Source organism: Balaenoptera acutorostrata, chromosome 21, assembly GCF_949987535.1.
Source record: "Balaenoptera acutorostrata chromosome 21, mBalAcu1.1, whole genome shotgun sequence".
Classification (NCBI taxonomy): domain Eukaryota; kingdom Metazoa; phylum Chordata; class Mammalia; order Artiodactyla; family Balaenopteridae; genus Balaenoptera; species Balaenoptera acutorostrata.
This window is the reverse complement of record NC_080084.1, coordinates 7,791,996-7,808,578: the sequence shown is the minus strand read 5'-3', so window position 1 is coordinate 7,808,578 and position 16,583 is coordinate 7,791,996. Positions and strand designations below refer to the sequence as shown.

The 16,583-nt window shown below is 39.2% G+C and overlaps 1 protein-coding gene across 2 annotated transcripts in view; it reads right to left on the bottom strand.

The window, feature by feature from the left end:
- Positions 1 to 16,583, bottom strand: part of ADAM9 (ADAM metallopeptidase domain 9) — a 103,060-nt gene that overhangs the window by 12,795 nt on the left and 73,682 nt on the right. For both annotated transcript variants that reach the window (XM_007178413.3, XM_007178414.3), the window contains 2 exons: positions 4,447 to 4,527; positions 4,092 to 4,197 (listed from right to left, as the gene is read on the bottom strand). In XM_007178413.3, the coding sequence (XP_007178475.1) occupies positions 4,092 to 4,197; positions 4,447 to 4,527 (187 nt within the window). The remainder of the gene's footprint in view (positions 1 to 4,091; positions 4,198 to 4,446; positions 4,528 to 16,583) is intronic.

The window sequence follows — 16,583 nt, the reverse complement described above, 5'->3', positions numbered from 1 at the left end:
AACTCTATCTTTTATGATTTTAATTTGCATTTCTCTTTTTGTACTATGATTTGAGCAACTTTTCATGTTTAAGGAAACATTGTATTTCTTTTTCTTCTCAGTCCTTTGACTGTTTTTCTGTTGGTCTATTGGTTTTTTTTTCTTCTCAGTTTCTAAAAGCCTTTACATATTAGGGAGAATAGTTTTATCTGTATGTGAGTTGGAAATATTTTCCCCATTTTGTCATTTGTCTTATGGTACAATGCTTTTCTCCATGCATAAGTTTACGGTTCTGAGGTAGCTGAATTTATCAATCTTACTTTTTATGGCTTATGGATTTAAAGTCTTACTGTAACTTTAAAAATTCATTCATTAACATTAATTTTGTCTGTTTCATGTTCTTTAGTGAAAGAATATAGTAAATATGAACACGAGTGGTAAACTGTGAAATTATCCTCATAGTTTTAAATTTGTAAAAGTACCAAAACTTTCTGTTTCAAAAGTTATATGAAACTACATGAAACACTCAACCCAATTAAAAATGAAAAATTAAAGCAAGCTTGATATATCAGTTTATACTTACTAATAAGTAGACAAAATTTAAATTAAAGCATCCAACACTGGCCAGGTTATGTGAAAATTGGTACCTTCATACTGTCAGTGGCATTACACAAGTTCATTTGGAATTTTTATCAAGAATCATAAAAAGGGGCTTTCCTCATGGCGCAGTGGTTAAGAATCCACCTGCCAGTGCAGGGGACACAGGTTCGAGCCCTGGTCCAGGAAGATCCCACATGCCGCAGAGCAACAGAGCCCATGCGCCACAACTACTGAGCCTGTGCTCTAGAGCCCGTGAGCCACAACTACTGAGCCCGTGTGCCACAACTACTGAAGCCCATGCACCTTGAGCCTGTGCTCCACAATAAGAGAAGCCACCGCAATGAGAAGCCCGCACACCGCAACGAAGAGTAGCCCCCACTCACCACAGCTGGAGAAAGCCCGCAGGCAGCAATGAAGACCCAATGCGGCCAAAAATTTTAAAAAATTAAAAAATAAAATAAAATAAATTAATTAAAAAAAAATGAATCCTAAAAAGGATTATACCCTTCAATCTAATAATACCATAACTGGCAATTTATACTTCAATTGGGAAAAATGCAGGAGTATTAAGATGTACACTACAATGTTATCAGTGTGTATCAAAAACTTAGAAACAACCTAAATGTCAAATAATTAGGTGACAGCTAAGTCAAGTTATGGCACATCCATCAACGGAACGACCCACAGCCATTAACACCCACAGTTCTGACTTCTGCTTCTAGACAAGATGGAGTAACAGGGGCCAGATTTGCCCTGTCAGCTATAACAACCTGAAAACCAGGCAAAATACGTGAAGCAATGGTTTTCATGGCATTGCACATGAGGCAATAAAGAACAATGACCCCTGAGAGACAGAAAGCAAATAAGGTGAGCTTTACAACAATCCCAGTTTGCTGCCTAGAGAAAGTTAACGGACTGTGAGGAGGGGTGTGGGAATCCAAGCAAAACCCAGGGGTCTCCTCGAGTTGAGGAATGCATGCTAGTCGTCTGAGGGAGAAGCCAAGACAACTAGAGTTCAAAGGCAAAGTACCAGAAGGGAGGCAGCTGCACAGATAGAACTTGAAAGATCTGCAAAGGGTTCCCCTCAAATACTCAGCTGAGTACTGATCAGTGTATGCATGCAAGGAAACCATCTGAAGCCAGAGAAAGAATCACCCGAAAGGATTAGTGGGAACAAACCCAAGAACTCACACAGGACTGGAAAGAATGCCTGTTCCTGCCATTTCCAGTGGAAAACTCTATAGCTAATGGCATTGAGTAGAATAAACAGAAGGGGTTTGCCTCAGTAATGGGGCAAAATCAGCCCTAGGCTAAATGCTGCTCAGGTCCCCCCAACAGAGCTTAAAAGATTCAAAAGAACCGTACTACAACCATGTAACTTAAGCCCACTTAAGCTTCAGCCCAAAGTTCAGCAACAGAAATCCAAAAATACCTAATATACAACCGGCAAAATTCACAATTTCTGGCATTTAGTAAAAAAATTAGAAAGCATGCAAAGAAGCAGAAAAATATGACCCAAAATGAGGAGAAAATCAATCAATCAAAATTAAGAAATGATACAGGGCTTCCCTGGTGGCACAGTGGTTGAGAATCTGCCTGCTAATGCGGGAGACACGGGTTCGAGCCCTGGTCTGGGAAAATCCCACATGCCACGGAGCAGCTGGGCCCGTGAGCCACAGCTGCTGAGCCTGCGCATCTGGAGCCTGTGCCCCGCAACGGGAGGGGCCGCGATAGTGAAAGGCCCGCGCACCGCGATGAAGAGTGGTCCCCGCACCGCGATGAGGGGTGGCCCCCACTTGCCGCAAATGGAGAAAGCCCTCGCACGAACCGAAGATCCAGCACAGCCAAAAATAAATAAATAAATAAATAAATAAAATTAAAAAAAAAAAAAAAGAAATGATACAGATGATAGAATTAGTAGACAAGGACATTAGAAGTTATTATAAATGTATTCTACATGTTCAAGAAGATAAGTAAAGATTGAACATGCTGTGTAGAGACATGAGGAAGGAAAGAAGGAAGGAAGGGAGGGAGGGAGGAAGGGAGGAAGGAAGGAAGGGAGGGGGGAGGAACGGAGAAAGAGAGAGTAGGAGGGAGGGAGGGAAGAAGGGAAGGAGGAAGGGAGGGAGGGAGGAACAGAGGGAGGAACGGAGAAAGAGAGAGTAGAAGGGAGAGAGAGAGGGAGTGAGGGAAGGAGGGATGGAGGGAGGGAGGAAGGAAGGAAGGAAAGCAGGCAAAGAAAAAGAGAGAGGGAAAGAAAGAAAGAGAGAGAGAGAAAGAAAGAAAAAGAAAGGAAAAGGGAGGGAGAAATAGAACTTACAGAGATAAAAACTTCCATGTCTAAGATAAAGAATACACTGGATGGAATTAATGGCAGATCAGACATCACAGAAGAAGACTGAACTTGAAGAATAACAATAGAAACTATTCAAAGTTAAACACAAAGAATAAAGAATTTTTAAAAATCAAGGCAAATCACTGAGATGTGAAAGAACTCCAAGTAGCCAAATATACATGTAATTGGAGTCCCTGAGGGAGAGGAAAAAGAAGGAAAAATGAAGAAAAAATATTTGAAGAAATAATAACCAAAATTATTCCAAATCTGAAGAAAACTATAAAAGCACAAATCCAAAAAGTTTAAGAAATTCCAAGCACACCAAGGCACATTATAATCAAATACTAAAAATGAGAGATAAAGAGATAATCTTACAAGCAACCAGAGGGTAAAAAAGGGACACACTATAAACAGAAAATGAAAAAAAAAAAAGATGATGGCAGATTTCTCAGGAAAAACAGTGCAAGTCAGAAGACAACGTAGGAACATCTGTGAAGAAGTAAAAGGAGGGAAAAACTGTCACCTTAGAATTCTTTACCCAGTCATCATTCCAGAAGGAAGGCAAAATAAAGACTTCTTCAGATATACAAAGCTAAAAGTATTCGTCACCAGCAGAAATGTGAAAAGAAGACCTTCAAGCAGAAATTGAATGATGCCAGATGGAAATCTGACTTTACACAAAAAAATGAAGAGCACCAGAAATGGTAACTATGTGGGTAAATATAAAGACCTTTTCTATTATCTAAATTTCTTTTTAAAATAATCAACTGTTTAAAGCAAAAATAATCACAATGTATTATAGGTTTATAACATATGTGGTATGATGACAATAGCACAAAAGCTGAGAGGAGAGAAATGGAAGGATCCTGAAATGGCACAATATCACATGAAGGGAGACTGTGATAGAAAAATATCAATATGGTAGATTTAAACCCAAACATATCAATAATCAAATTAAATATAATTGGCCAAAACAACTCAATTAAAAGGCAGAGATGGGCAGAGTGGATTAAAAATAAAACCAAGACCCAGCTATAGGCCGCCTACAAGAAACCAACTTTAAATATAAAGACACAAATAGATTAACGGATGTGGAAGTGAGGGCAAGGTACAAGGATGCCCCACTTTTGGCACGGGCCACTGAAAGACCACACTAACTTCCCTCCACATTACTTGCCATTGTATGCAGGTCCACTATCCACACTTCCTCCGTACCCTGTAGCCTCACAATAGGGGGGAGCCCAGCCGCTGTCACAGTGACAATTCTTATTGCTGTTACATACCTTCAAAACAAAATACCACTTTTGTTAATTGTGAATGTTGCTCTACACGATGAACTCAAGAATAGAAACCAAGAGAGAAGACTAAATTCATGCAAATCCATAGACACTTTTTTTAAGAATGAACAATTTATCAGGTATCTAAATTCCCCAATATCTAAAAATCTAAGAAGTCTTACAGAGAATACTCACTAGGAATTCTCATTATTCAGCATTACTTTCATGAACAAACCAAAAGAGGCTATTACCTACCCCATGTCCATGACACTTTTTCTGAATATCACAGTCATAATTCAGAACAGAAGCATTTACACATTGGAAATTTCTACAGATCTGAAAAAAAAAAAAGAAGTAATGAGTAAAGAAAACTTGAACACATTAATAAACTAGCCAGAAAAAAAACAGATCTGGGTGTAGATTATTTCATTGGTGAATTCTTTCAAACTTTTAAGAAATAGTTAATTCCCATATCACATATTTGAAAATTTAGAAAAATAAGTGAAATTAACTAATTTGGATAGAACTAATGATCAAAGATGACACAAAGGCCAAAAACAAAGATAAAACTGTAATCTATCCTTCCATACATATATAGATGTGAAAATCCAAAGTAAAACATTCACAAATGGATTTTTTCAAGTCAGAGATGATCCCACTACTACAGGAAAGGATCAATGATAGGAAATCTATTACTATAATACCTTACATAAATTGTCATTATTAAAATAAATATCAAAAAAGCATTTGATAAAATTTGACACTCATGTTAATTTTTAAAATTCTTTACAAAATAAGAATAAAAGGATACTTTGTTGACAAGACAAACCCTGTCTTCCAATATCATGACTAATTATGAAACTAATTCATGGAAATATACAGACATTCTTTTTAAGAGACAAAATTGAAATGATTCCATGATATTTTAATTTTTTATGGCAAAACAAATGACAAACTGCAAACAAATATTTACAACAGACATAACTATCAGTTAATATTCTTTATATATGAGGAGCCTGTAAAAATAATAACAAAGATAACCCAACAGAAAAACAGAAAGATATGAATATGGACTTAGCAGAATAAATGAATATGAATATGACTAGGCCCTGTAAGATTTCTGCTGAGAAATCCATTGATAGCCTTGTGCAGTTTCCTTTGTAAGTTGCAAGTTTCTGTTTTCTTGCTGCGTTTTCTTTAATTCTTTTTCTTTCATTTTAATTCTTTTTCTTTAATTTTTGACAGAATTATTATAATGTGTCTTGAAGAAGATCTCTCAGTTGAGCTTGTTTGATGACCCATTTGCTTCGTGAACTTGGATATCCAGTTCTCTCCTCAGCTTTGGGAAGTTCTCAGCCATCATTTCGTTAAATGAGCTTTCTGCCCCCTTCTCCCTAGTTTCCTCTGGAACTCAATAATTCACAAATCGCTTCTTTGATGTTATGCCATAGATCACATCAGCTTCCTTCATGCTTTTTCATTCTTTTGTTATTCTTTTCCTGTGAATGGATCATTTCAAAGTTCCTATCTTCCAGCTCACAGATTCTTTCTTCTGCTTCATCCATTCTAAGACTGATGCTCTCTATTATATTTTTTTTCATTTCATCCATTATATTCTTCAGCTCCAGAATTGTTTGGTTCTTTTCTTATGATTTCTATCTCTTTGTTAAACTTAACATTTTGTTCGTGTATTGTTTTCCTGATCTCATTAAATTGTGTTTTCTGTGTTCATTGAGCATCCTTCAAACAGCTATTTGAATTCTTTATTGGTACATTACAGATCATCATGTCTTTGGGATCAGTTACTGGAAGATTATTGTGATCCTTTGGTGGTGTCATGTTTCCTTGACTTTTCATGTTCCTGGAAGCTCTGCATTACTATCTTCACATCTGAAGTAGCAGTCAACTCCTCCAGTCTTTACTAACTACCTTTATGAGAGAAATACCTTCTTTCAGTCCTGCTAGGGATTCTGAGGCTTTCTCAGATTCTCTAGGATATGCCCGCTCCATACTTCTTGCTCCCTCTTAGGGAAGAATTCTTAAGCCTATTCTCTTCTCTCAATCCTGCAACACACCAAGCCAACAAGTGCTGACAACCCTCTCCAAAGCTGAAGCTCAAATCTGCGTTCCCTCTCTGGCCAGCAGATTCTAGCTGGCTCTCTCTGCACGTGCTCACTAGCTGTCTGCAAAAGCACACTCTTGCACCACTGTTGGGAGGGCACGTAGGGTGCTGGCCACAGGGTGAAGGGTGTCTGGGTAAGGCATGCAGCGAGCTGGAGGCTCCTGTTGGCCACTTGGGGGGATCTGCAGGCAAAGCATCCCCAGCTGCTCATGGGTGGGCTTCTTGATGGAATCCACCTCACAGTAGGATCTGCATTCCTTTAATATCCTCGGAGAGTCCTATGTGCCACTCTCCCAGCCCCTTCTCACCTCCCAGTCATGCAGCTCACAAGCCAGTATTCTGAACAGGAGGGAACAGAACGGTCCCCGTACAGCTGGGGAAGCCAGGTGCTCACTCACCTGCTCTCATTTCCCCCTCACAGGAGAGATCACAAGCTGAAAATATCTCTCAGAGCCCTAAGCTGTGCCGCCTTGGGTGAGGGGTGCTGAGGGTAAAATCAAACCATTCCCCTTACCCTCTCTGATACATCCAATCTCATATTTTTTTGCTCCAACATTGTGCTGGAACTTCTTCTCTGGAAACTGGGATTTCCACAAAGGCGCTCTCATCATGGGTGACTAACACGGTATCTTCCAGAGGCTTCCAGACTGTAGCCCAGAAGGGCTGAAGCCAGGCATAGGCCATGGCAGGGTCCACATCAAGAACTGAGGTCCGTCTGCCTATTACCCTGATACATGGGGGGCAAGACTCCTTACAGGTTCCCTAACATTTGGTACTGGATCCCACAGTTCCCCCAAAGGCACTTCTGTCCATGGATGGATGCCAAATTGTTATTTCTGGGGCGGGGGGACAAAAATGAGGGACCTCTTATTCAGCCATGTTGCTGATGTCACTTAAAAGCCTGGGAGTGTTATTCTAATGGAAGTTCCTCCACAAGGAAACAATGAAGAAGGGAATAAATATCCCTTGCCAACAATTAGGACAAAACACTGTTGATTTCAAAGCGAGTTACCTAGAGTGTATTTTCCTTCTTATATAGCTTTTGTTTTTACTACAGCTAATACTTGTCTTTCTTCTTATACAATTGGCCTTTGTCATATCAGTATTCAATCTCTTCACCCCCCCAAAAAAAAAGAAAAAGAAAAAAAAAAGTTCTCACGTCCTTTCCTCTTTCAAGTTCCCTCTTTCTCTAGAAACCTCCCTGCAGGGTCCACTTGCTCCAATCTAAATTGATTACTCTCCTGGCCTGGTACATAGCTGCTATTTTAGAATTTCTCTTTGACGTTCTTCTGTGTCCTAGACTATAATTCTCTTTTTGGTTTACTTCCTCATTTGCTAGAACATTGTGTTAGATGATTTCCTAAGACAGGATAAATAAAGATAAATTTTCTGAAAAGAAAATTTGAAAAGATACGTTGTCTAAAATGTTTTTTTTTTAAATATTTATTTATTTATTTATTTATTTATTTATTTATTTATGGCTGTGTTGGGTCTTCGTTTCTGTGCGAGGGCTTTCTCTAGTTGTGGCAAGCGGGGGCCACTCTTCATCGCGGTGCGCGGGCCTCTCACTATCGTGGCCTCTCTTGTTGCGGAGCACAGGCTCCAGATGCGCAGGCTCAGTAATTGTGGCTCACGGGCCTAGTTGCTCCGTGGCATGTGGGATCCTCCCAGACCAGGGCTCGAACCCGTGTCCCCTGCATTGGCAGGCGGATTCTCAACCACTGCGCCACCAGGGAAGCCCTAAAATGTTTTTATTGTGCCCTCTCACTTGATTGCTACTTTGGCTGTGTATAGAATTCTAGGTTGAGAATCTTTCGGAAACATGAATGTGTTGCTCCCTTGGTTTCCAGATTTCAATTCTCAATCTCATCCTTTTATATGTAACCTTTGTTTGTTTTGGGGGGGCCGGGAGTTTGTCTCTGGAAGCTATTCTTCACAAGTACTCTGACACAAGTTCGCTTCTCTGTTTTCTTTCTCTAAATTAGAGATTTAAATTAGTTGGATTTTAAAATCTTTAGTTAATCCTTGCAGGCTTTTATCTTCTCTCTCATTTTTCTGTTTCAGTCTTTTTGTTCAGCTTCCTCACAGAATTGTCCAAGTTCATGTAACAATCCATCTATAGTTCAGTTATATATGCGTGAGGGAGAACAGTATACTAGGGTTAGGACAGGGAGACAACAGTATACTAGGGTTAGGACAGGGAGACAGACATCTCTTAGGAGGATGACCAAATAATATCAAAAATCTTATCTTCTCATCTCCAACCTGTTCCCAGGGGAACAGGCAACTGGTTGCTGATGCTTTGTTGACAAGATAGGAGAAGCAGACAGACAGAAGAGCTAGCCTCTCCATTGGTAGAATAAATTTAAGTCCATTTTCAATACCATGCCTTCCCCCCACCAACCTCTCTCAGCTATAACCACTGTTTCCAAATCACCAATCTGTTTAGGATTCTGCCAGACTAAGATACAGGCTCTTTGTTCACACCCTATCAGTCTGCACTGTAAGTTGTGGGTCCCACTACTCAGTCAAACTATCAATACTTTCTCTCCTCTTTCAGTTTCAAAACGTGTTGAAGTTTTTATCTATTGATGAAATCTCATATACTTCACACTTTGGAATCTATTCCCTAATTTATTCCTTTATATTTTGAGAGATACTGGCATGGCGAACAGGATAAATGAATATTACAATCCACCATCTTTTACAGATTTTTTTTCCAATTCATATTTTCACTCTGAACTTCGTAACTTGTAATAACTGACTGTGATGATTACTTTTATGTGTCCACCTATATGAGACAGAGGGCGCCAGGATCCATGGGTCCAGGAATGAAGGGGTGGAAGTGCAGTGGCACCACTTACTATTTCTCTTTGTGACCCACTAGCAAAATGTTTGCTTACTGCTCCCAGGACCTTATGCTCTGTTGGCCTAGAAGCCTTAGCTCTAGAGGGAGGAATGCTTCCATCAGGAGACACAACAGTGACGCCACTGAACTGGAAGTTAAGACTTCCAGTTAAGTTCATGCCTCTGAGTGAACAAAGAAGGGAGTTACTGTAGGCTGGGGTGACTGATCCTGACTCCCAAGGGGAAATTGGACTGCTACTCCACAATGGTAGTAAGGAAGAGTATGTCTGGAATACAGGAGACCCCTCAGGGCGTTTCTTAGTATTATCATACCCTGTGATAAAGACCAATAGAAAACTACAACAACCCAATCCTGGCAGGACTACTAATAGCCCAGAGCCTTCAGGAATGAAGGTTTAGGGCATCCTGCCAAGTAAAGAACCATAATCAGCTGAGGTCCTTGCTGAAGGCAAAGAGAATACAGAAATAGTAGGGAAGAAGGTAGTTAAAAATACCAGCTATAATTATATTACAGAAACAAAAACTGTAATTATCATGAGTATTTCCTCCTTATTTTGTTATGAATATGCTTGTGTGTATATGTGTATCAAATATCTTTTTCTTCTCTCTCTTAGTCCCTTAGGTAACTCACAATGTATTGACTTTAAGTATTGCTAACTTTACATCACAGGACTTAAGTTACAGGATATTAAGAAAAGTAAACAATGGCCAAAGATTTTATCTCCTTTTCTAAGTAGGATTTAGTCCATTTTCGGTTGTAAGCAGGATACAATGGTTGTACACAGTTCTACCATGTTAGGTAGAATTATGACCGTGCTATTGTCTTCAAGATTGTTTTGAAGATTGTTATTGTCTTGGAGATTATGTATGGTTTAAGGGGATGCATATAGACACCAAGCTGACAAGGTGTGGACCTGTGATGGTTAATTTCATGTATCAACTTGACTGGGCCACAGAGTGCCTAGATATTTGATCTAACATTATTCTAGATGTTTCTGTGGGATGTTTTTGGATGTGCTTAACACATAAGTTGATCAAATGAGTAAAGCAGATTGTCCGTATGTTGGTCTCGTCCAATCAGTTAATGGCCTGAATAAAATGAAAAGGCTGACCCTCCTCCAAATAAGAGAGAATTTCTCCTACCTGCCTGCCCTCTAGGTGGGACATTGGTTTTTTCCTGTCTCTGGACTCAAACCGAATCATAACTCTTTCTGGGATTCAAACCCGCTAGCCTTTGAACTGGAATTACACCATCAGCTCTTCTGGGTCTCCAACTTGCCCACTGCAGATCTTGGGATTTGTTATCTTCCATAATTGTGCAAGCTAATTCCTCATAAAAAGTCTTATATATATAAACACATACACACTCACACACACACACACACCCTTTTGGTTCTCTTTCTCTGGAGAACCCTGACCAATATTTCTTCCTTATGCCCAAACCAAGAATAAACAACTCAAAACAACTGAAATGTACCAATGTTGAGGTAAACCAGACTTTAGCCCACTGAGTACAATGCACGACTCAACAGCAAAAGCTACATGGGCATGAGGCAGGAATGAATATTATCCAACTTCAATTAACTAAAGTCCATTCTAGTGGCTGTCTGTTACAGACTCAATGATTGTGTTCCCCTCAAAATTCATATGTTGAGGTCCTAATCCACATGTGATGGTATCTGAAGATGTGTAATTAAGGTTTGTTGAGGTCATGATGGTGAAGCCCTGGTCCAATGGGATTAGTGCCCTTATATGAAGAGACACTAGAGAGGAGATACTCATGTCTGTGCCTCATGAGATCCTGAACTGGTGCTACACTCAGCTCCAGCCCCTCAAGCCACAGTCAGGAAGCAGGCCAGCACGTCCAAGGACCTGGCTGGGGACATGCACATCCATGCCTCAAGAACTAGGCCTACAGACTTCAGTTTTGGCTGTGGAATCTGAAACAGCTCTGGGATTTCATTCCAGCCAATCTCAGTCACAGTCCAGGGCTAGTGCTGCCCATCCAGGGACCCAATTAATGAACAGACAGCAGCCCTCTTAGGTACCTGATGGGAGCCCCACCCGTCTATGCAACTGGTAATAGGCCTGCTGTTTAAGGACCCAACTGTGGACCCTGAGGCAGACCCCTGTCCTGGGGCCACCTCCTGAAAAAGGTACTGGAGGCAGTTCAATCCCCCCAGGGACCAGTCAGCACCCATGCCCTACCAAGTCCGTGATAAAAAGTTCACCAACTGCAGGCCCTGCTGCACATCCAGAAGCAGCTTTGTAACCAGCTCCAAACCAGGCAGACTGAGATCCCAGAGGTAATCCCATCAGCACACAGAACAGACAGGAGGTGCTTACCAGCTGAAACCAGTCTATAAAGACTGGTGCTCCTTCAAATGCACAGACACCAATGCAAGGCTACATGGAAGAATCAAGCAAATATGACAACACGAAAAGAAACTAATAAAGTTCCAATAAATGACCCCAAAGAATGAAGATCTATAGTTTGCCTGACAAAGAACTCAAAATAATCATCATTAAGGAACTGAATGAAATGTGAGAGAACACAGGTAGCCAACCCAGCAAAATCAGGAAAACGATGAATGAACATAATGAGAAGTTTAATAAAGAAATAGAAACCATTAAAAGTAACCAAAAAGAAACCCTACAGAAGAATACAATGACAGTAATGAAAAATTCAGCAGAGAGCTTCAACAACCAACTTAATCACCGAGGAGAAAGAATCAGTGAACTCAAAGACAGATCACTTGAAATTAGCCCATTAGAGAAACAAAAAGAAAAAAAAAATTAAAAAGAGTGAAGAAAGCCAATGTGAATTATGGGACACCATCAAGGAAACAAACATTTGCATCATGGGAGTCTCAGAAAGAGAAGGAAGAAAGGGGCAGAAAGAAAATTTAAAGAATTAATAGCAGGGACTTCCTGGTGGTGCAGGGATTAAGAATCCACCTGCCAATGCAGGGGACGCAGGTTCGATCCCTGGTCCGGGATGATCCCACATGCCCTGAAGCAACTAAGCCCGTGTGCCACAACTACTGAGCTTGCACACTAGAGCCCGCGAGCCACAACTACTGAGCCCACTCACCACAACTACTGAAGCCCGCGTGCCTAGAGCCCGTGCTCCACAGCAAGCCACCGCAATGAGAAGCCCACGCACTATAACAAAGAGTAGCCCCCACTCGCCGCAACTAGAGAAAGCCTGCACACAGCAACGAAGACCAAATGCAGCCAAAAATTTAAAAGAAAAAATAAAAAAAGAATTAATAGCAGAAAACTTCTGAAACCTGGGGAGAATATGGACATTCAGGTACAGGAAGCTCACAGGACCCCAAGCAAGATTAACCCAAAGAAGATTGCTCTGAGACACATTATAATCAATAATCAAAATGTTAAAAGTTAAAGACAAGGAGAGAATTTTAAAAGTAGCAAGAGAAAAATGACTCATCACATATTAGGGAAATCCACCAGCAGCCCAGTATGGCTATCAGTGGATTTTTCTAAAGAAACCTTGCAAGCCAAGAGAGAGTGAGATGATATATTCAATGTACTGAGTGAAAAAAATTGCCAACCATGAGTAGTAACCTGTCCTTCTGAAACGGAAAGTTAAAGACATTCCCAGACAAACAAAGCTAGGGGATTTCATCACCACTAGACCTGCCTTACAAGAAATGATAAAGAGACTTCTTCAAGTTGAAATGAAAGGACACTAAGTAACAATATGAAAACATAAAAAACTATAAAACTCATTGGTAAAGGTAAATATATAGTCAAAATCAGAATATTCTAATACTGTAATGATGGTGTGTAAATCACTTTATCTCGAGTATAAAAGTTTTAAAAAAAATCAAAAATAACTAAAGGTACAATATGTTTGGATATGTCTCCTCAGGGAAGGAAAACAAATGGAACTACAGCAAACTAAAAAGCTTTTGCATAGCAAAGGAAACCATCAACAAAATGAAAAGGTCATCTACTAAATGGGAGAGATATTTGCAAATGATATATCTGATAAGGGGTAAATTATCCAAAATACACACACACACACACAAAACTCATATAACTTAACATCCAAAAAACAAACCACCTGATTTAAAAATGAGAAGACAATCTGAATAGACATTTTTCCAAAGAAGACATATAGATAGCCAACAGGCATCACTAATCGTCAGGGAAACGGGCAAATCAAAACCACAATGAGATATTACCTCACACCTGTTAGAATAGCTATTATCAAAAAGACAATAAATGACAAGTGTTGCCAAGGATGTGGAGAAAAAGGAACTCCTGTGCACTGTTGGTGAGAATATAAATTGGTGCAGCTGCTATGGAAAACAATATGGAGGTCCCTCAAAAAATTAAAAGTAGAACTATTATATGACCCAGAAGTGAAACTTCTGGGTAGTTTTACAAATAAAACAAAAACACTAATTTAAAAAGATAGAGGGGGGCTTCCCTGGTGGCGCAGTGGTTGAGAATCTGCCTGCTAATGCAGGGGACACGGGTTCGAGCCCTGGTCTGGGAAGATCCCACATGCCACGGAGCAGCTGGGCCCGTGAGCCACAGCTACTGAGCTTGCGCGTCTGGAGCCTGTGCCCCGCAACGGGAGGGGCCGCGATAGTGAAAGGCCCGCGCACCGCGATGAAGAGCGGTCCCCGCACCGCAATGAAGAGTGGCCCCCGCTTGCCGCAACTGGAGAAAGCCCTCGCACGAACCGAAGACCCAACACAGCCAAAAATAAAATAAATAAATAAATAAAGTAGCTATAAAATTAAAAAAAAAAAAAAAAAGATATATGCACCCCTATGTTCATATGCACACACACGCACACATACACATGCACACAATGAAATATTACTCAGCCATAATAAGAATGTTGCAACAATGTGGATGGACCCAGAGGGTATTATGCTAAGTGAAATAACTCAGAGAAAGACAAATACCATATGATTTTACTTATATGTGGAATCTAAAAACCAAAACAAATGAACAAACATAACAAAGTAGAAACAGAGTCACTGATAAAGAGAACAAATAGGTGGTTGCCAGAGGGGAAGAAGGTGGGGGAATGAGTGAAATAGGTGAGGGAAATTAAGAGACACGAACTCCAAATGAGGTACAGGAATGAAATGTACAGCATGGGGAATATAGTCAGTAATAACATAATATCTTTGTATGGTGATAGTTGGTAACCAGAGTTATCATGCTGATAATTTCGTAACAATTGAAAATATCGCATCACCATGTTGTGCGCTAGGAACTAACATAGTTTTGTAGGTCAACTATACTTCAAAACACAAACAGACAAACTCATAGAAAAAGAGATCAGATTTGTGGTTATTACCAGAGGTGGGGTTCGGGAGAGAGAGAACTGGATGAAGGGGGTCAAAAGGTACAAACTTCTAGTTATAAGATAAGTAAGTACTAGGGATGAATGTACAACACGATTAATGTAATGAACACTGCTGTGTGTTACATATGAAAGTTGTTATAAGAGTAAACCCTAAGAGTTCTCATCACAAGAAGAAAGTATTTCTTTAATTTTGTATCTATATGAGATGATGGATGTTCACTAAACTTACTGTGATAATCATTTCATGATGGATGTAAGTCAAACCATTATGCTGTACACCCTAAACGTATACAGTGTTGTACATCAATTATATCTCAATAAAAATGGAAGAAAAAATGATGAAAAAATAACTATAGGTACAATAATTTGTTAATGGATGCACAATATAAAAAGATGTAAAGTATGACATCAATAGCATAAAATACAAGGAAAGGAGAAGTAAAAGTGTAGAGCTGTGTATACAATTGAAGGTAAGTTGTTATCAGCTTAAAATAGACTGTTATAGCTATAAAATACTTTATGTAAGCCTCATGGTAACCACAAAGGGAAAAAACTTATACACAAAAGATAAAGAGAAAGGAATTAAAACATGCACTACAAAAAAATAAATCACAAAAGAAGACAGAAAGAGAGGGGTAAAAGAACTAAAAAACAGTCAACAAACACTTAACAAATTGACAGTCAGTAGGTCTTTACCTATCAATAATTAAATACTTTAAACATAAATGAACTAAATTCCCATATCAAAAGACATAAAGTGGTTGAATGGATTAAAAAACCAAGATCTATTATGACATAGTATGAGTGTGTTTCATGTTTGGTAATTGCAATCACTGTTGCTTTTGTTGTGGTCATCCATGTACAATGTTTGGTGTCAGTCTATTTATCTCTTGTAAAAATAAAATACAGTGTGTGTGTGTGGAAAAACAAAAAAACAAAAAAACAAGATCTAACAATATGTTGCCAACAAGAGACTCACTTTAGCTTTAAGGACATACATAGGTTGAAAGTAAAGAGATGGAAAAAGATATTCTATGCAAATGGTAACCAAAAGAGAGCAGAAATAGCTACACTTATATCACATATAATAGACTTTCAGTCAAAATCAATCACAAGAGACAAAGAAGGTCACTACATAGTGATAAAGGGGTCAATTCATCAAGAGGGTATAACAATTATAAGTATATATACACCCTACATTGGAGCATCTAATATTTAATGCAAATAAGAACAGAACTAAAGGGAGAAATAGACAACAATATAATAATAGTATAGAGGACTTCAGTTTCAATATTGGATGGATGATCCAGACAGAAATGTAATAAGGAAACAGACCTGAAGAACACTACAGACCAAAATGGACCAAAAGACATAGACAGAACAATCCATGCAACAGCAGCAGAATACATATTTGGTATGTATTCTGTACATACATATTCTGTATGTATCCATTCCACAGGATAAATCATATGCTGGGCCACAGAGCAAGACTTAAGAAGATCAAAATCCCATCTGGTCTCTATCTTGACCACAGTGGTATAATTAGAAATCAGTAACAGAAAGAAAACTGGAAAATTCACAAAAATATGGAAATTAAACAACACATTCCCAAACAACCAATCCTGCCATTTGCAACAACATGGATGGACCTTCAGGGCATTCAGACTAAGAGAAATAAGTCTGATAGAGAAAGAAAAATACCATATGATCTCACTTATATGTGGAATCTTTTAAAAAGCTGAACTCAGAAACAGAGAGTGGAAGGGTGGTTGCCAGGGGCCAGGGAGGGGGAGAAATGGGGAGACACTGGTCAAAGGGTACAAACTTCCAGTTATAAGATGAACAAGTCCTGAGGATCTAATATTCAGCATGGTGATTATAGTGAACAATACTGTATTATATACTTGAAAGTTGGTAATAAGAGAATAAATTTTAAACGTTCTCACCACAAAAAAAGTTCTATTTATGTGAGGTGATAGATGTGTTAACTAACCTTATCGTGGTAATTATTTCACAATATATATGTGTATCAAATCATCACAT